Raw genomic sequence first — 19,768 nt, 5'->3', positions numbered from 1 at the left:
CCAAGCAGATTTGACGAAATCCTTTCATCAATGTCCTCCTTCAATTTCCATTATTTCAGGTCTCCTCTCTGCCCAGCCATCCTACACCTGTCCAGCCGGATCTCCCCACCACTTGGCTTTTCGTCTGCCCACTTGGCCCTCAGATCCCACCTTTTTCTGCCTCTTTAACCCTCCCTCGCCCAGTAGAACTTTACCTGCATGAAGTAGAGAAGACCACCGCCCCCGCGTTCCCCCCCAGAGTCGGCCTCCCGCGGCCCCGGGATCCCCCGGGCTCCCCCGCCCGCCCCTCCCGCGCCACCTCGGCGCCCCGCCCCGGCGGAGAGGGTAGGAGGGAGGGGAGGGCCTGCCAGGTGAGGCGCAGTACTCGTGGGCCTCTCACTTCCGCCCAGGTGAGGGAGGGCTGACGCCGAGTCCGCCCGCGCGCTCCGGGCTCCCACCGGCGCCGCCGCCGGACCAGGTAAAGCAGGGGGCCGGGCGTGCGGGCGTTCGCTGCGCGGCGGGGACCCCTCGCCCCGCGTCCGGAGCCTACGCCGCTGCCCCGGCGCGCTCCCCGCCCGCCCTCCGGGAGGAGTGGGCACGGAAGACCCAGGACGCAGCCGGGCGCTCGGCCGGGCCCGCGGAGGGTGCGGGGCGCCGTTCGTCTGCGTCGGGCCCGGTGACCCCGCCGTGGTCCCCGCCCCTCGGTGCAGGGCTTGCCGGAGGCCGCGGGCCACGGAGCCGCCCCTCCCCGACAGGCCCTGGCGGCACTCAAATCTCGGCCCGGGTCTGTACCGGGAGTGGCCTGGATCAAACTTTGCACCCAAGTGGGTGCCTGTGCTTCGCCCCTAGAGCTGGGCGGAGTCTTTCCCCAACTGGTGACGGTGAAAGGAGTGAACAGGTGGTGGCCTGTTCGGGGTCCTGGAGGAGGGGGTACTTAGATCCCAGCTGAGGGGCCACTTGGCCCCGACCCCATCTGGGAGCCTGGTGGTCACGTAGACGAGTTCCCAGGCCGACGGTCAGGCCTGGGCTCTGCTAGCCTCACTTTATAGATGGGGAGGACCAGGCGGAGAGTGCGCTGGCTCCAGACTTTGGGGAAATCGCTGGATTCCTGCTTTATGTCAAGCTCAGGAAAGCGTTTTCAAATCCTTTTCCCCCCACCCCCTCCAAAGCGCCTCAGCCCTCCTGGGACACCTAGCAGGCCGAATTAATCTCCCCCTGGAGTGTTCTCTTGGCAGTTTGACATTATCTCCAGATGGCTCTTATCACTCTGGATTCGAATTAGTTGTTTACTGGTTTGCGCGATTGAGAGGGTGGCCTTTAAGGACCTTATTTCCCTACGCTGCTTCTCAGCTGCATTGAGAGTCTGGCCATAGGTAGGTGCGCAATAAACAAGTGTTTCTTAAAAGAACGAGGAAGCCTTCTGGAGACTTAGAAGAAAAATCTGTTACACCGAGGATGGTAATACTACTTCTAGGGCGTCTAAGCTCCTATTGGTTGCCAATTCATTTGCGCATAACTTTTTAAAAGTAGAGCTAGGGAGGAATGGAGGTAAAAACTCAAATTGGTTCATTTTGCAGCATCAGAAAAAGGTGAGGTCGGGGCTTTTAGCTGAAATGAGCTTGACGTTTCTAGGCCCCTAACAACCTTTATAAGGAGAGTTCAAAATTTAAAATAATTAGAAAGTTAATAAATAACGGAGCTGGAAGGTACTTTACAGATAGAATTTGTAAACTGAGTTCTGAAGACATTTGCCCTTTGCTAATTGAGGTCCTATTAACGGTCACATAAGGTGAGCTTGGTATATCAATAATAGTTGTGTTTAAGGTTGAAAGTAAATTGTATTAATCCCTCATTTGTGTTTAAAGATGCTTTAATAAGTTCAAGTCATGTATTCATATTTTTTATAACTATAAAACTAACGTATTCATTGTAGAAAAATTGGAGAGAATTTCCAGAAAAGGAACTAAAAGCACACCCAGACCCACCTACCATTGAAAATAATCACTAATAAAATTATGGTATCTTGCCTTTCAGTTAGTATTCTTAAAAAGAGAAACCTGTATATTTTCCCATGATGAGTTCACTTTTAGAACCTTGTGATTGAGACAGAGGCTCCGCATTCAGTAATCCTTGTAATTGCATTTTTATTTAAAAGCACTTAATAATTATCCTTAAACTAAACAACCAAGCAGTCTGAATTTCCTTGCTTTGTTAAACTTTAACAAAAATACATTAGTTTGGGGAAACTAAAGTGGGGTTTGTTACCTTAAGATTTTGCTCACCTTGGTAGTAGAGTAAAATTTTGAGAAATAGGACTATTCCACCTTAATTTTTGGGATCGCTTGACCATTGCTCTTTTTTTTTTTCCCATACTTTGATGTTTTTTAGTAGACTTCGATGCCTTTTTTCAAAGTGTTCATTCTAAGTTCTGGTGCAAATGGAGAGAGAAGATGGAAAGCCTGCTTATTTTTTGCATTTGTACAATTGTGTAGCCTGTGGAGTTTGGAGACATGGGATTGGGTCCACCTACTGTGTAACACTTGGCAAGTCACTTGACTCTGCTTCTGTTTTCCCATTTGTAAATGATCTACCTCACTGAGTTTGGGGAAGTCGAAATGAAATAATGTTCAAGGATGAGTCTTGTAATCTGTAAGCCACTCTTCGCCCACTTTTTGCTCGTTCACTGAGATGTTTAATTCTGATAAAACTAAGGAGCTTTGCTGTTTTTATTGGGAAGAACTCAGATTTGGGAATGGTCTCATACTGATAGTTACTTTGATAAAAGGCATAGAGGCTGCATTAGCTGATAAACAGAAGTCTTTGCTAAAAACACTGTACAGGGCTCTTTGTGAAAAGGCCTAGGTTAAAACTGCACTGTCAACATGGTTAGCCAGTTGCCCCTGTGACTAGGCATTTGAAATAGGGCTAGTTGGGATTGAGGTGTGCTGTAAATGTAAATTACACATCAAATTTTGAAGATTTAGTGTAAAAACCTGTTTTTTTTTGTTTTTTTATATTACTTACATATTGAAATGATAGTTTATATAAGGATAATTAAAATATATTATTTAAATTAATTTTACTTGTTTCTTTTTACTTTTCATGTGGCTACTAGAAACATTTTAAATTACATATGTGGCTCACATTTTATTTCTATTGAATAACACTGGGTTAGGATTCAGTCTATGTTTATCCTTAAGAGGGTTTGGTTTACTGAATCCCTTACATTTCTATTTATAAACCAATTTTTTTTTTTTAAAACTCCCAGCTATAGGCCTCCCCACTCCCACCTCCCTTGTATTCATTGCACTGGTGAAATTTTTTGTTGTTCAGTCTTTTGAGAAGCAACCACTATTGATTACAAAGGAAAAATCTCTGCTAAAATAATTATTAGCTTTTTTGAAGCCCCCAAATATCTTTTTTTTTTTTTTTTTAAAGAAGATGTTGGGAGTAGGAGTTTGTTAATTAATTAATTTATTTTTGCTGTGTTGGGTCTTCGTTTCTGTGCGAGGGCTTTCTCTAGTTGTGGCACGTGGGGGCCACTCTTCATCGCGGTGTGTGGGCCTCTCACTATCGTGGCCTCTCTTGTTGCGGAGCACAGGCTCCAGACGTGCAGGCTCAGTAGTTGTGGCTCACGGGCCCAGTTGCTCCGCGGCATGTGGGATCTCCCAGACCAGGGCTCGAACCCGTGTCCCCTGCATTAGCAGGCAGATTCTCAACCACTGTGCCACCAGGGAAGCCCAAAGCCCCAAAATATCTTAAATAATTTTGATTGAAAAGAGTATTAATGATAATAGTAGCTACCATTTATTGAATGTTCCCTGTGTGCCAGGCTGCTTTATATCTTATTTAGTTCTTTCAACTGTAAATATTTAATATTTTTTATTAACTATTTTATAAATGAGGTAACTAAAATATAGGGAGATTTAAACAATTGACTGCAACAACACAGAGCTGGTCCCAGGAGTAGAACCCAGCTCTCTGTGATTTCAAAGCTCATAAGCTATAGATTCTCCCATATTTCGAGAATTGGTTATTGAACCAACTTGAAAAAAGTTGGTTATCAAAGTAGATATTTAGTTCTAATCCTGTTTTTGTGTTAGTGACCAATAGGAAATGCTCATCAACAGGAGATTAGCTGTGTATGTCATCATGACTAAATCTTAAAAATGTAAAGTTGAGTTAAAAAGAATTGCTGAAGGATATACAGTATAATTACCATTTATATAGTTTAAAAACTTGCCAAACAATAATATTATAAACAAAGATAGTGTGTTTTAAGAATTTCAGATTTGAATTCTGTCTATACTGATTGCATGCATTTGTGAAGCTGCCTTGTGTTTGAATGAAGTTAGTAAAATCTTTGTGAAATGAGCATTCTCTAATGTTGATCTTACTCTTAAAAGAACAAAACCAAACTGGTCTTGTTCTTTGCTTTGATGCTGTGCCCACAGTGTCTGGTTGGTAGATAGCTTTGAAGCCCAGGTCTGCAGCCTTTCAGGGACTGTCCTGTTTTCATTTAGCTTTAGCCTTTAATTGATGGGCGTGACTTTGATAATTGGGGCTGGGTAAGGCTTCTGCCTTGAGAAAGGCAGTCCCTCTCTGTATTATTTTCTGGAACTTGAAGCTCCAGGGCAGAGTGTGGTAGAAGAGGAAGATGAGTTAAGTAGATGTTGACAGGTTTACAAACATGCATTCCCTCTCTATTGAAAATTTGTAATATCTGACTCTCATTTTTAAAGTGGTTACCTGCTAAAAATGTCTTTAACCGTTGACCGCCCCTCCCCCCAAGGTGAAATTAATTTCACTCAGTTGCACTGTCTTCCTGTCATTACCATTTTCAAAGTGCTTTCCCCATTGTGTTTTTGAAATTGTAAGAAGTTTAATTCATTTGTGAAATGGAGGTTATACATTTGTTAAGAAGATAAATGAGATATTATACAGAATGATCCTGCAGTGCTCACAGTAGACACCAAAAAACTAGTTACTTGAATTAGTGACAGATAAAATGGATTTTGAGGAAAGACCAAGAGAAGGAAGAATGGTGAACATTAGTGGGAAGGGTGTCCAAAGCATAGTTTGGCCTATTTTGCAATTTGTTAGGATTGTTTTGAATATCACAAGCATGCCAAAAATGGCATGACTCTACTTCTGGAGAGAAGCTAAGGGCACACAGTCTGCAATGTGGGGAGAATTGAACAGAATATCTGAAGTGGAAACTAATCATTAGTGAGGCGTATGAATGCCTGGTTCTTTCAGTGAGTGACTGGCTACACATCAGAGATCCCTAAGTGTGAAAATTGCCCAGATTTGTATTTTTTGCTGATCATTGGAGAAAACTGCCACCAACAGGAATACAAGAGCATATCATAAAACCGTTTAACTTTGTTCATACACAGTGGCCAAGTTACAGGCAGAAACTGATATGCATTGGTTAACTTTGAATAGTTCAATGAGAAAAATTAGTATTTAGCTAATTGGATTATTCTGATGAAGTGACTCAATTTTCAGTTCTGATTCTGAGTTTAACATGGTATCTTTCAGCTTTGATGTCCTAAATGTCCAACATTAAGTGGACTTAAAAGTTGCCTATGGCTTAGGCACATGGCCCCAAAATATCAGGATGGTTTTGGAATTTATATATACCTTTTTCCAAAATTCCAGGAGTACAGTGTTTTGACAGCAGCCAAAAATATAGTATTTTTTACATCTAAGGGGTTTAGAAAAGGCCTTGCCATTTGATAGGGACACAAGGCCAGGACACCTGTCTTGACTCTACATTAGGGTGACTGCAGATGTGTTTATGTGTAGTTTGAGTGAAGAGCCACCATTACTCTCTGGCAAGGTGAGTTTGTTCCATTTAATCAGTACCTCATAAATGCTGAGCTTTGAGGACAAAGCCATGGTAACTAAACACAGTCTGAGCTTTGCACGCCAAAGGAAGCAAAAAAAATTTAAAGTTCTTCATGGACTTCAATTTTTGAATAAATTCTGAAATCATGACTTTATCTACAGTTAATAGCATTTAGATTGTTTAGAGTCCCTAGTTCCCTTGAGCTCTGGGGAATTGCGATTGAGGAGTTACATGCAGTCTAATTGTGATCTGCCCAATTCACACCTGCAGTTACAGGCTGACTACGTGTACTTCCTCAAACAGATTGCCAGTAATCTTTTCTCTCAATTTTTTAAGATAGAAGTATAAGATGTCTTGTTAAACCAAATTTTCAAGGTATAAGGTATCTTGTTCAGTTCAAGAAAGAAACATAAGATGTCTTAGGGAGTTACATTTTTGTGTGCTACTGGGAGTCTGAAGAGTTGTGTTTCTCAGGGTCCTTAATTGGCCTACATTCTTGAACTGAGGAGGTTAATCAATCTTTTCAATAAGTTTCCTCCACCTAGAAATTTGAATCAGATTAAATTTCTAACTCTGCATCAGCTTTTCTCAAATATTGCATTAATTGGTGATGGCTAAGGGCATGGGTGTTTTTTAAAAGCCACAATATTATAATAATTTCCTTCAATCAAATACCACAATGAACCAGACACGAAAAATTCATGGCACAAACTCTCTTGATCAATGATGGAGTAGAAGCTGTTAAACATAAAAAACTACTGGTTCTCTGGAGGCTGTGCAACTATGAGGACAGCGGCACACTGTGGCATTTTAATGTCTAGGCTCTGACTGATTGTAGGTAGCCTATCTATGACAAGGTAGACTCAGCTTTACCATGTTTAAACAAACTTGAAATTCCTTGCTGTGTAAGCCCTGTTAGCTTCTTAGCGAGGCCAAACAGGTCAAAATTGTTTGGTTGAAGATTTCCTATGACCATAAAATGAGTGAAACATAGGTTCCTTTTAGTGTACGTGCTACTTCCTGGATGTTCAGCTATAGAGTTAATTGCATTTCTTCTCCTGTCCTCATATACTCTGAAGGCCTTAGTGCCCTTCCCTAGATATTACCCAACGCCGTGAAATTGTAGTACTTTTCCAGGCCTACTTTGTGGACATAGTTTAGCTTTTATTAAATATGAGTCATAGGGTTGGATGGCCAACCAGTTTCTAACCTTAACCCTTACCGAGAGACATCTACTACCATGGTTTCCAAAATGTGCAGGACAGTCTATTGGGAGAGTAGGAGAATGACAATAAAATCTTACTTTTTAGTTTTTACCTTACTCTCATGATGTTTCTATTTTATATATGTTTTAAAACACATATGACATATAAATATATTAATATTAATTATAAAAAATAAGGTGAGTGGTCAACATACATTTTTACTGATAGGAATGTGTTTAAAAATGTTTGAAGACCACTAATCTATCCTGTTACCAGAATCACCTTTTTATTTTTTTTAAACAATTTGCATTTTCTTTTTTTATAAGCAGATATTCATTTTAAATTATTATTAATTAATTAATTTATTTTTGGCTGTGTTGGGTCTTCGTTTCTGTGCGAGGGCTTTCTCTAGTTGTGGCAAGCAGGGGCCACTCTTCATTGCGGTACGCGGGCCTCCCACTATCGTGGCCTCTCTTGTGGAGCACAGGCTCCGGACGCGCAGGCTCAGTGGTTGTGGCTCACGGGCCTAGGTGCTCCATGGCATGTGGGATCTTCCCAGACCAGGGCTCGAACCCGTGTCCCCTGCATTGGCAGGCAGATTCTCAGCCACTGTGCCACCACGGAAGTCCCACCTTTTTAAATAGAAATCTGGACTCAGTACTTCCCTACTTAAAAGCCTTTGATTACTTCCTGCTGCTTACAGGATAAAGATTAGTCTACTTAGCGTTATTTATAAGAACCCTCTCAAAATAGTCTATCTAAACCAGTGTTTCTCAAACTATCGGTGGTAAAAGATTATGGTTCCCCTCCCTCAGTCTTTCAAGAACTGACATTTTTATAAAATTATTAGAAAAATGAATTGTTGGAAAAATGAAATTACAAAAATAAGTATAATGGAAGTTGTGTTTTGTATTACTAAATTTAATAGATCTACATGACTCTGCCGCATTCCACGATTTCTAAGTGCTTATTCCCAGTTTTGGTACTTATCTCTTTGTGGGTCAAGCATCAATCCACAGTCCACACTTGTAGTAACACTGGTCTAAATTACTTTTTTGCCCTTTCTGTTGCTTTTAGAGACCTTATAACAGTTCATTTAGAGCTAGTTACTAGTTTCACTGACAGTCGTGCACTTTTACACCTTTATGCAGCAGTTCTCAAATTGTGGTCTCTAGCTGCACCAGGATCACAGGGGAACTTTGTTAGAGATGAGGTTCTCAGGGTTCACCTTAGACGTACAGAATCAGAAACATTGGGAGTGGGCCCTGCAATTTGTGTTTTAGCAAGTCCTCAAGGTGATTCTGATGCACACTAAAATTTGAGAAGCACTAACTTTGGGCAGCCCTATATGTCATTCAAACTAGAACACTGTTGAGAGTGAAGTGGAGCACTATTAATAATGATGCTTGGTAATCTGAGACTATTTTAGGCAAATGAGGACAAATGGTCACTCTGCGTTTACACTCCATTCTTTTTCTTTTACGAGAGAGGTCTCTACTGTGTTCTCATTCCAGCATTCCCAAACTTCCCCAGGCAGGGGAGTCACTCTGCTTTTATGATTTCTCTGAGCACATGGTACACACCTTTGCCATTGTATGTATGTGCCTTACAATATAATTATCCTATTGTGTTGTCATTATCTTGCTGTATAGCTGTCTTGCTCTCTCATTAGGCCATCTTAGCCATTATCTTTTTGTCCCTTTTACCTTTCAAGTTATAAAAATAATACATGCTTTTTAAATAAAATTCAAACAACACTAGTATCTACAAAGTAAAAGTCTAATTTTTTATTTCCCCATCCCCACTTCCACTTCCTGTAAGTTAGCAGTATTATTAAATTGACTATCTTTCTAAATCTAGAAACCTGTGCGCACACAAATATGTATTTTTTTCCTTGCAAAAAGGGGGAAATAATGCATATATCCTGAAACTTGCTGTCTTCCCTGTTTGGTTGTGTATTTTAGATAACGTCCCTGTATTAACACAAAGGTTTGAATTGCCAAAGCATCCTCCTGTAAATGAGAGATCTTACCCAACACCATCCTTAGTCATGACTTGAATGTTACAGGCAGGAGGCTAACACAGGAGCTAGGCACCAACATTCCTTGCCGGAGGGGCCCTCAGCCAGTAGACACAGCTTCCAAAGAATGTCACTTTCTCATATTAGAACATATTATCAGCATGCTTAAAATACCTACTTATATATAGACTGACGTTAAGTCACTTATAAACATATTCATAACAGACTTTTACTGTGATTTTTGGTGTGTTTACAGGAGCAAAATTCAACCTTGAGACACGTTTTTGTTTGTTTGTTTTGGGTTATCAGACAAGTTGTGAACAGTATATACAGAAACATTTTCTTAAAGGAAGCCTCTTCTGTTTGGGGAATCCCAAGGTTTGTACTCCATTAGTTACCCAAACAGAAAATGTCTTTGTGATTACCTCCCATGTTCCAGCCAGCCAAGCTCTATAAATCCATATGTTCTCAGATTATTTACAAAAGCAATTAAGATAGATCAGGTATTTCCTGACATTTTAAAATGAGGACTCTGTTATCTATTAAAAACCTTTAGCTTGTATGCGTGGAGGTCTGGTATCAAGCTGGGAATCCCCAGCTCAAGGACTGAGCCACAGGCTTGCTGTTAACCGTTTCCTACCCATTCCTGTTTCAGTACTTTCCGACCAACTTTATTATTTTAATGGCTGATTACGTTTGATAGTTGAATTTTTCCAGGAGTTTTGTTATTAAAAACAATGCAGTAAATATGCTTGTACACACATCTGTGTGCCTTTTTGCAAATACTTCTCTAGGAGAGACACTCAGAAGAGATATTCTGCGTAGAAGAGAATATAAATTTAATATATTGACAGATATTGCTCAGTTGCTCTCCTAAAAGAATGTGCAAATTTATATTCCCACCTGTTTTTCTGTGACATCTGGAGTACAGTCTATTATTAGAAAAAAATGCCAATCTAACAATAAAAAATAGCACCTCATAGTTTTAGCTTACCTTCTTTGATTTAGAGAGGCTGATGTATTAATGATCACAAAACTGCTCTTGTCAGTCCTTTTAGGCTAGTGCTGCTACAGAAAAGGACAGTGCCATTGTGACTGCCCTTCCATTATTCACAGTTACCTGTCAATGGGTAGTTTTAAGGGTTTCACAGTTGAGATGCTGAGCACGTCAGAAGTGTTTCTGTCATGCTCTATTCAGCAGTTCTTTTGGTAGTTCTCATGGAATCCCATGAATATTTTGATGGAATACATGAACCTTTTATCAACGCCAAAGGCATTCCTTACTGGTTTTTTATATGCTTTCTTACTTAATGACCTTGAATTAGAAGATAAAGATTGTGTTTAGCAACTGTATCCAGGGATGATGTAAGAACATTTTGACTGTATAGTGCTCATATTTCTTAGATGGTTTATTATAATAGTGTACCACTAGTGAAAATGACTACTGTGAAAGTGTCATTTTTGACACAGCAAAGGGTTTGCTAGCTTTTTGAGGTTTTTAAAAAATGAATTTATTTATTTATATATTTTTGGCTGTGTTGGGTCTTTGTTGCTGCACTCAAGCTTTAGTTGCAGCGAGCAGGGGCTACTCTTCATTGTGGTGTGCAGGCTTCTCATTGCGGTGGCTTCTCTTGTTGCGGAGCACGGGCTCTAGGCACGCGAGCTCGAGTGCAGGCTCAGCAGTTGTGGTGCACGGGCTTAGTTGCTCTGTGGCATGTGGGATCTTCCCAGACCAGGGCTTGAACCTGTGTCCCCTGCATTGGCAGGTGGATTCTTAACCACTGTGCCACCAGGGAAGTCCCAGCTTTTTGAGTTTTGATTACATTTTAGGCTAGTTTTCAGCAAATCACTGGAATTAAAAAAAAAATTATCCATGGAAAATGCCATATTGGGTGATTACCTTTTGGAGACTCTCTCAGATGGCTAGTTTGAGGGTTTTTTCCCCTCATCTCTCTAATATCTTCTTGATCCCTTATTTGTATATTCCTTTCCAGTCTAGAATCCTTTTAAAAAAATTAACTTTATTAAAGTATAACTTACATATGATAAAACAATTAAAAATATATAGTTCAATGAAGTTTGACAAATGTATACATCTGTGTAAACAATACTCCTTTCAAAACATAGAACATTCCCATCACCCCAAAAATCTCACTCAAATGTCTTCCCAGTCAACTCCTTTCCACCCTGCCCAGGTAAACTAATCTGTAACTGTAGATTCAACTTCATATGAATGGAATCATACAACTTACATACATTTTGTCTGTTTTCTTTCCCTCAACATACTGTTTTTTAGATTCACCCATGTTCTGTATGTCAGTAATGTTTTCCCTTTTTATTTCTGGGTATTTTATTATGTTTACATACCATAACTGATTTATCCATTCATCTGTTATTAGACATTTGGGTTTTTCTAGTTTTGGGCTTTTATAAATAAAAATTCTGTGAACATTCTTTTTTGTTTTTTTTGTTCCTTTTGTTTTTTTGGCCAAACCCTGTGGGCTACTAGATCTTAGTTCCGTGACCAGAGATTGAGCTCAGGCCCTCGGCAGTGAAAGCGCTGAGTCCTAACCACTGAACCTCCAGGGAATTCCCTGAACATTCTTTTATAAGTCTTTTGCAGGCATATATTTTCATTTCTCTTGGGTAAGTATTTAGGAGTGGAAGTGCTGGGTCATATAGTAAGTGTAGTTTTAACTTTCAAAAAACTGCCAAACAATTATTCAAAGTGTTTGTGCCATTTTACATTCCTACTAGCAACGTATCAAGAGTTCCAGTTGCTTCACGTCTTTGTCAACGCTTAGTATTATCTGTTGTTTTGGTTTTTAGCCATCTTAGTGGCTGCGTAGTGGCTTTTAATCTGAATTTCCTGAATGAAGTTTTTTTTTTTTTCGGGGGGTGGGTGCGTGGCTGTGTTGGGTCCTCGTTGCTGTGCCCGGGCTTTCTCTGGTTGCAGTGAGCTGAGGCAACTCTTTGTTGTGGTGCCGGGGCTTCTCATTGTGGTGTCTTCTCATTGCAGAGCACGGGCTCTAGGCACACAGGCTTCAGTAGTTGCAGCACGTGGGCTTCAGTAGTTGTGGCTCACAGGCTCTAGAGCGTAGGCTCGGTAGTTGTGGCAAACAGGCTTAGTTGCTCCGCGGCATGTGGGATCTTCCCGGATCAGGGCTCAAACCCATGTTCCCTGTATTGGCAAGCGGATTCTTAACCACTGTGGCACCAGGGAAGCCCTGAGTGAAGTCTTTTGATGGAGAATGTTCTTGAGATTTTCTTTAATTTTTCTATAGGGCTATAGACTTGTATAGTAAATCTTGTAAATTTTTTTTTTTAATTTAAAATTTTTCTTTAGGTTTCTTTAAAAGTGATTGAAGACAATAATTCAAAATGCCTGAAAATCCTGCTACAGGTAAACTAGATATATACTTCTATCACTAAATTAATTATTCAAAAATGGAATATAAGATGGGATTTAACTTGTACTCTTATTATCCTTCTTCAAACAAGATAAATTGCAGGTCCTGCAAGTTCTTGATCGCTTGAAAATAAAATTGCAGGAGAAGGGTGACACTTCGCAGAATGAGAAGCTCTCTATGTTTTATGAGACACTAAAGAGCCCTCTTTTCAACCAGATACTCACTCTTCAACAGTCCATCAAGCAACTGAAGGGGCAAGTAAGTTACCCATCAGGGTTTTACATGTTGATATATTCAAACCAGCAAAGAAATATAGGAGATAGGTGCAAACTGTCTACTCTTAATTCAGCAAAGAGACTGTATTGGGACTTGTGACCTGTGGGTAGCATTGGCATGGATAGTTTAAAATTTTTGGTAATAAATTTTGTGTTTGGCTTTGGAATATAGTTTTTGTACTTATTTATGTAAAGGTCAGATGCTTTGAGAATTCTCAACATTTTCTTCAAAATTACAGGACTCATAGCACCTCTGCCTAGAGTGATGTAAATTAAGAGTTTTAACTGTCCTCTTGGTTGTTCTCTTTTGGGGTCAGGGATGGCAAATTGATTTTAAATCATCTATTCTAGAAGCTGAACTTGAATAGTAGCTATCTTATAGATTAAATTTGGGCAGAATTTTAAATGTAACTGAAGATAATGTAACAGAGTTGTTATGTGAAAATTAAAATTTGGAAAAAAATGCTTTTTGCTGATAAACCAAAATGCCTATCCATAAATATTTAGCAAGTGATTTTTGTATAACTAACTAAGGATTAAATTCTGCACATATGTCTTACTGTGAATTTCTGTCTTTAGATCAAAATTTATACCAGAATTTTAGCACTCCCCATATTGAAGGTTAGATTTCTGTATTCTCTGATCTTGGAATGAGTACATCACAGCAGTGAATGCTGTTGGTAGGAATAGAAATTGGGAAAGATCGCTACAAATCAATCACTGTTACTGGACTAAGAGTGGACTTAACCAGCCTCTTCATGATAATAATCTTTTATATTTATATAGTTTGCAGTTATATAAATAATCATATCGTATTCATTCAACTGTAAAATCCCCATGATATTTTTCCTGTCATTGTTTTCGTAGAGTTTCTACGGGTGTTGATTTTTTCTGTGAAGTCCTGTTGACATTTGTTCTTGATGTTACCTTTGTTCCATTGTGTTGGCACTCGTTTCAGCCAATGATATTTTAAAAATTAACTTCTGTTTTCCTTTTTCCATAATTACTGGATTCTCCCCCAATTTTTTTTTTTAATTAGTGTTTAAGTGGCTCTGAGATTCATCTGCTACTAATCTTGGGCAAGTTACTTAATCCCTGTGTGCCTCAGTTCTTATGTTCACAAAATGAAATAAGAATATCTCCTAGGGCTATTGTAAGGATTAAATGAGATATTACGTAAGAGTTTTGGTATAGTACTTTGCTTATATCAAGCACTTAGTAAATACTGAGTTATTTTTGTTATATACCACCTGTAGATCTTTTGTGCCTCTCCACATGGAAATGTATAGATAAATGCAAAAGAGCTCAGTGTCTTACATGCATGTTTATATGACTGAATGTGTCTGTGTATCTGAAGTGTAATAAGCTGTTGAACATGCTATTAACTTGAGGTAATCGTAGAAGGCAGGAAATGAGAACAAATTAAACATTTTGTGTAATACTAAATAAAAAATTTATAGCCTTATAAACACAGATTCCTGTATCTGTATCTTATTTCTTTTGTGTGTATGTATTTAGCGTGCCATTATTCATGTGATGAACAAAAATAATATTTAATAAATAGAAATATTTTTTGTCTATAGGTTTCTGTTGATAATTTTCTCTTTTTTTTTTCTCCGACAGCTCAGCCATCTACCCTCAGATTGTTCAGCCAACTTTGATTTTTCTAGGAAAGGTTTATTGGTGTTCACGGATGGTGCCATTACTAATGAGAATGCCCATAGCTCCTCTAATAACTTGACTGTATCTGGGTTGTTTCCTTGGACCCCAAAGTTGGGAAATGAAGATTTTAACTCAATCATGCAACAGATGGCTCAGGTAAAGTTGTATCTTGTCATGGGAATATTTAGTTTTATTTCTCCTATTATAGGTTAAAAAAGAAACCTACACTCACTCTTTTTGCCTTTAAAATGTGTTAGTCTGTGTTTTGTTTGCTTGTGGTTTTATATTGTTAGGAGGAATTGATACTGTTTTCTAATATGTGGTTGGAAATTTATTTGTTTAAAATTACATAAGGAAAATATCCGTGTGTGGTGAGGAGAGTTTTCAAGACACGGACTCCAATTTGACACATCTGTACACTTGTAAGGAAAAAGATTCTTATGGTTTTGCTCATAGGAGGAAAATTAATATGTCTACCAGAAGTGATGTAACTCCTTTGAAACTATTTTAAATTTTATGTAAAAAAGAATTAATGGGAGTTAGAACTAACATAATTTGAAAAATCTAGGGAAACATTTGAAAGAGTAATCCATTTTATTCTTAATACCTATTAAAAATTAAATAATAGACAGTTGAATTTTTGGATGTTAGTTTTCTGTTTGTTCACCATACCTTCTAACAAGTATCCAAAAAAATGAAACTTGAGTTTGAAAGTTAAAAAGAATCTGTTTAATGTGTAATAGTTAAATAATGTTCTATACCTAATTCCTTTTTTGATCTTACTGCTCTATACCCTTAATTTGACTAATAATTATTTTTATGTGATGCTTTTATTAGTTGATTACATTTATGATGTTTTCATGTCATAAGTGCAATTATTAGCCAAAGTAATAAAATACTTGTTTGTCACAGGTAAACCCATTTGAATGGTGGCCTTTCCATAATCTTTTGAATTAACCTAATAAAATAGAATATTAATTTATCATGATAGAATTAAAAACAGAACCCTAAAAAAATGCAGCTTCTTCTGACTTAGGGCTCAACACTAGTATATTTTTGATAAATCTAATTTATTTTCCTCGTTTAAAAATTTATTTTGCTTCAAGAGAATTTGAGAAATTCTGTGTACAAAGTAATTTAGAATTTACTGTGGGAAAAGACATTTTTCTTAGGAATTTTCATCCAGTTAGGAATTCATCTCATACCGTGAATGAAGTGTGAAGATACCTCTCCAATTCCCTGAGGTTGCAGAACACTGCCCATGCCCTCTTATGTTCTCCTGAAAATAATCAAGTGAGAGGATTTCCATAAATAATTTATTACTGAAATGCTGAGTTTATTTGGTTTTCTAGAAATGACTTAGGAAAAGTTATTTTGGGGCTATTCACAAAATAGAAACTTCAGTTCTTCAGAAAGGGTGTGTTGGTTAAATATAAACTTCACTGACTTTTTTTTTTTAAATCCCCCTTCATTAGGGCCGGCAAATCGAATATATAGATATAGAACGGCCCTCAACTGGAGGCCTCGGATTCAGTGTGGTGGCCTTCAGAGGTCAAAATCTGGGAGAAGTCGACATTTTCGTGAAGGAAGTGCAGCCAGGGAGTATAGCTAGCAGGTGAGGAAGGATATTCATTTTGTGTTTTGCTAATTTTTTTTCTGACAATTCTGAAAACATTATTATAAAGAGAATAAGAAACAAGTCATACAAAACAGTTAACAATAGCAGCTAACATTTTCTCTTCCTATGCAGTTTTTAGGCCTTTTGCAGGTATTCTCACATATACTTGTGGCAGCAGTCTAGCTAGTAGTATCATTAGTCCATTTTATAGATGAGAATGCTGAGTTTCAGAGTTTCTGTGGTTTACCTATAGTCACAGAGCTATTAATGCTGGAACCATGATGTGATTCCAAGACTGTTCAATGGCAAAGCTAGTGTTCTTTCTACTCCATCACACACTCTCACAATGGAGTCTGATCAATAAGATAGGCATATTGAAATTCACGTTCTGCATACTATATGGTTTATTTATTTATTTAAAAATTTTTAAAAAAAATTTTTTTATTATTTATTTATTTTTGGCTGTGTTGGGTCTTCATTGCTGCGCACGGGCTTTCTCTAGTTGCAGCGAGCGGGGGCTACTCTTCATTGCAGTGTGCGGGCTTCTCATTGTGGTGGCTTCTCTTGTTGCGGAGCGTGGGCTCTAGGCCTGTGGGTTTCAGTAGTTGCGGTGCGTGGGCTCAGCAGTTGTGGTTTGCGGGCTCAAGAGCGCAGGCTCAGTAGTTGTGGCGCACGGGCTTAGTTGCTCCGTAGCATGTGGGATCTTCCTGGACTAGGGCTCAAACCCATGTCCCTGGCACTGGCAGGCGGATTCTTAATCACTGCGCCACCGGGGAAGTCCTATATTGTTTATTAAACTTGATATTACAACAGCTTTTTTGGTGATCATAACACACTGTTGATTATTTCACTTATTGTCAATGAAAATCCCTCTCAAGTCTATGTGACACGCCCCCCCCCACCCCCCACCCCCACCAGCTCATTGCACTTGTGCCTGGGCTGTATTTTTTTAAGAGTTGTGTGCAAGACTTGTATTTTGTTTCTATTTGATTTCAGATCTTTATAACTCATTTAAAAAGCACAGTATTCATTATATTACTGTTGCCTGTTAGAAAACTAGCAGCAGTAGCATAACTATTACAAAAAATTTCTCACTTAATAATATATTTTTGAATTCACATTATCCATTCAAGGGGATCAGAGTTATAGTCTCCCCAACTGAAAGTTCAGAAATAGTGGGTTTCCATGACTTTGTGTTATTCTACCATCTAATGTAGCATTTCCTCAAGTTTGTTCTGAGGAGCCATAGCAATGGTCAACTATATTTGAGAAACTCCTGTTCTTGGAGATTGGTTATACATACTTAGGGTAATCATATAATTTATTGTCCAAGTTGGGACAGTTTTGGGGGTGAGAGGGTGTGCCATTAATAATGACACTAAGACAGCAGGTATAAACTAGGACTATTCTGGCAAACCTAGACAATCCAGGGTAAACCTGGACTTAGAGTCACTTAATATTAGCTTCTTTAAGACTATGAAGTCCCTGGACAAAAAGCCTATTTAACTTTGATTGGCCCAAATTTTCTTTTTAATTTTTTTAACTTAAAAGTCATTATTGGGATATAATTCACATGACATAAATGTCACCATTTTAAGGTGTACAATTCAGTAGTTTTTAGTGTATTTTCAATGTTTCAACCTTTTTGTGGTCCATTCTTATGTCTCAGTTACTCGGTACTAATAGTTCTGTAAGTTCAAATTGAGATGAGCACTTCTAAAAAGAGGAGTTTCATATTTGAGTATGTAAAGATCCTTGACCAAGGCTAAGGAGTCAAGTGGCTTCCCATAGGCAGTGGTGCTTGAAGGGAAATTTGAGAGGTGATACTGGAGTCCGCAGAGGGCAGAAGGTGTCAGGGAGAGGAATAGACGCTTTACTGGTAGCCCTGGTAAACTCCATCTTTGGAGTATGTCTGGTATTTACCTGGTGTGGGAGCTTAGTGCAAGGCAGTGTAAGAAGGGGCTGGAGAGAGGAAGGGGCCAGCCATGCAGGACCTTCCAGATCATCTTAAATGGTCTTCCTTTCTTCTGAGGACTTTCCACATAGGACTGTGTTATTTTATGAGCTTGCCTAACCCCTGTTGGCTCTCAAAGTCATGGAAATCCATCATTTCTGAATGTTGCAATGGAGAGACAAGAGCTGGTTTCCTCTTGAATGGAAAGTGTGAATTCAATTGTGTATATAGTATGAGAGAGTTAAATTAGAAATAATAGTAGCAGTAAAATAAATACTATTCAACTTTAGAATGCATCAAAATCATATTTTCCAGGAGACTTCTCCTCTGCAGCTTGTTTATTTTGGGTTGAGTTTATATTTCCTAGGCAGATACTAACTGGAAAGAAATGAGATGTTCTGGAAGTCTACTGGGTAGAGGGAAAGGTAGATTAAAATAGATTGTTTCCCAGAAAATAGAAAATTTGAGTGTGAGTAAATTAAGGACTGACTTATGCAAAATGAGTTATATCAGGGTTAAAAAGTTTTAAGAGTAACTTATTCATTTGGGATTAATTAAGAAATTTCCCTTAATGAACAAGCTGTGAATAGGAATTTAGGTGTTGAAGTTAGAGAAAAGACAATGTAGGAGATGGGGAAATGGAAGGTATTCCTCGATATTGTCCTATAGTGGTCACATTTAAAAATAAATGTTTCTTGGCACAGTTTTTGAAGGCACTAGCCTCCTGTGTTCCCTCTTTGCCTGGCAAAGAATACAACTACTCTTTCTCTTTCCTCCTTTAAAAAAATAATGTTTCTGAAAAAAAAAAAAAACAGTTTCTTTAGGACTAGGGAAAAGTTCACAAGCAACATTCGCAATTTTAAAAATATATATTTCAAAATGATGAAAATCATTATGAAAATAATACATGCCTATAATATAAAATATAGAAATATAATTACCCCGCCCCCCCAAAAAAAAGCTCTTGGACTTTGACCACCCTGAGACAACTATAGGAAATACATTAGAAAGGTTTTTTTTTTGTTCGTTTGTTTGGTTGCGTCAGGTCTTAGTCGCGGCAGGTGGGTTCCTTAGTTGTGGCATGTGAACTCTTAGTTGCGGCATGCATGTGGGATCTAGTTCCCATGCCAGGGATCGAACCTGGGCCCCCTGCATTGGGAGCATGGAGTCTTAACCACTGTGCCACCAGGGAAGGCCCTAGAAAGTTTTCTTTTCTTTTCTTTTCTTCTTTTTTTTTTGGCCGTGCTGTGCAGCTCGTGGGATCTTAATTCCCCAACCAGGAACTGAACCCGGGCCACAGCAGTGAAAGTGTGGAGTCCTAAGCACTAGACAGCCAGGGAATTCCCTAGAATGTTTTCTTTTTATAAAGACAACGTCTTAGAATATATGCAATTTTATATCATTCTTATTTTCTAATATAACGTAAGCCTTTCCTAATAGTCATAAAAAGATATATAAGCAACATTTTTAATGCAACATGATCTATTGTGAGGGCCACCCACAATTTTGGCATAAAAAATTGAAATATCCAACTGGTTAGTTCCAAAGGAGAATCTAAAATGTCTGAATCCCTGTCCTCAGAAAACTTAAAAGTTAACAGGGAAGGATATAGTTAGCTCTGTGGACAGCATACTCAGTATAAATGGATGTTCAGTGAGTGATAAACAAGTGGCTCAGAGCACCATGATAATGAGGTAAGTGATGAAGGGAGAGAGAGACAGAGATGAGACACTCAGTTGCAACGTGGAGGGTGGATTGAATTTGGCTGAGCAGAGTGGAAGGGCATTAGAG

General features: G+C 38.8%; 1 protein-coding gene across 14 annotated transcripts in view; it reads left to right on the top strand.

Annotated features, from left to right (window-relative positions):
• The first annotated feature begins 340 nt into the window (after positions 1-340).
• The window catches only part of PATJ (PATJ crumbs cell polarity complex component), a 363,430-nt gene continuing 344,002 nt past the window's right edge, over positions 341-19,768 (top strand). For all 14 annotated transcript variants that reach the window (XR_008617259.1, XR_008617260.1, XM_028489331.1 and 11 more), the window contains exons 1-5: positions 341-457; positions 12,405-12,461; positions 12,560-12,726; positions 14,367-14,561; positions 15,881-16,020. Coding sequence is in view for 12 of the 14 variants with exons in the window: in XM_028489331.1 (XP_028345132.1) it covers positions 12,440-12,461; positions 12,560-12,726; positions 14,367-14,561; positions 15,881-16,020 (524 nt within the window). In the remaining 2 variants the exon portion in view is untranslated. The remainder of the gene's footprint in view (positions 458-12,404; positions 12,462-12,559; positions 12,727-14,366; positions 14,562-15,880; positions 16,021-19,768) is intronic.

Source organism: Physeter macrocephalus, chromosome 4, assembly GCF_002837175.3.
Source record: "Physeter macrocephalus isolate SW-GA chromosome 4, ASM283717v5, whole genome shotgun sequence".
NCBI lineage: Eukaryota > Metazoa > Chordata > Mammalia > Artiodactyla > Physeteridae > Physeter > Physeter macrocephalus.
This window is presented reverse-complemented; position numbering and strand designations above follow the sequence as displayed.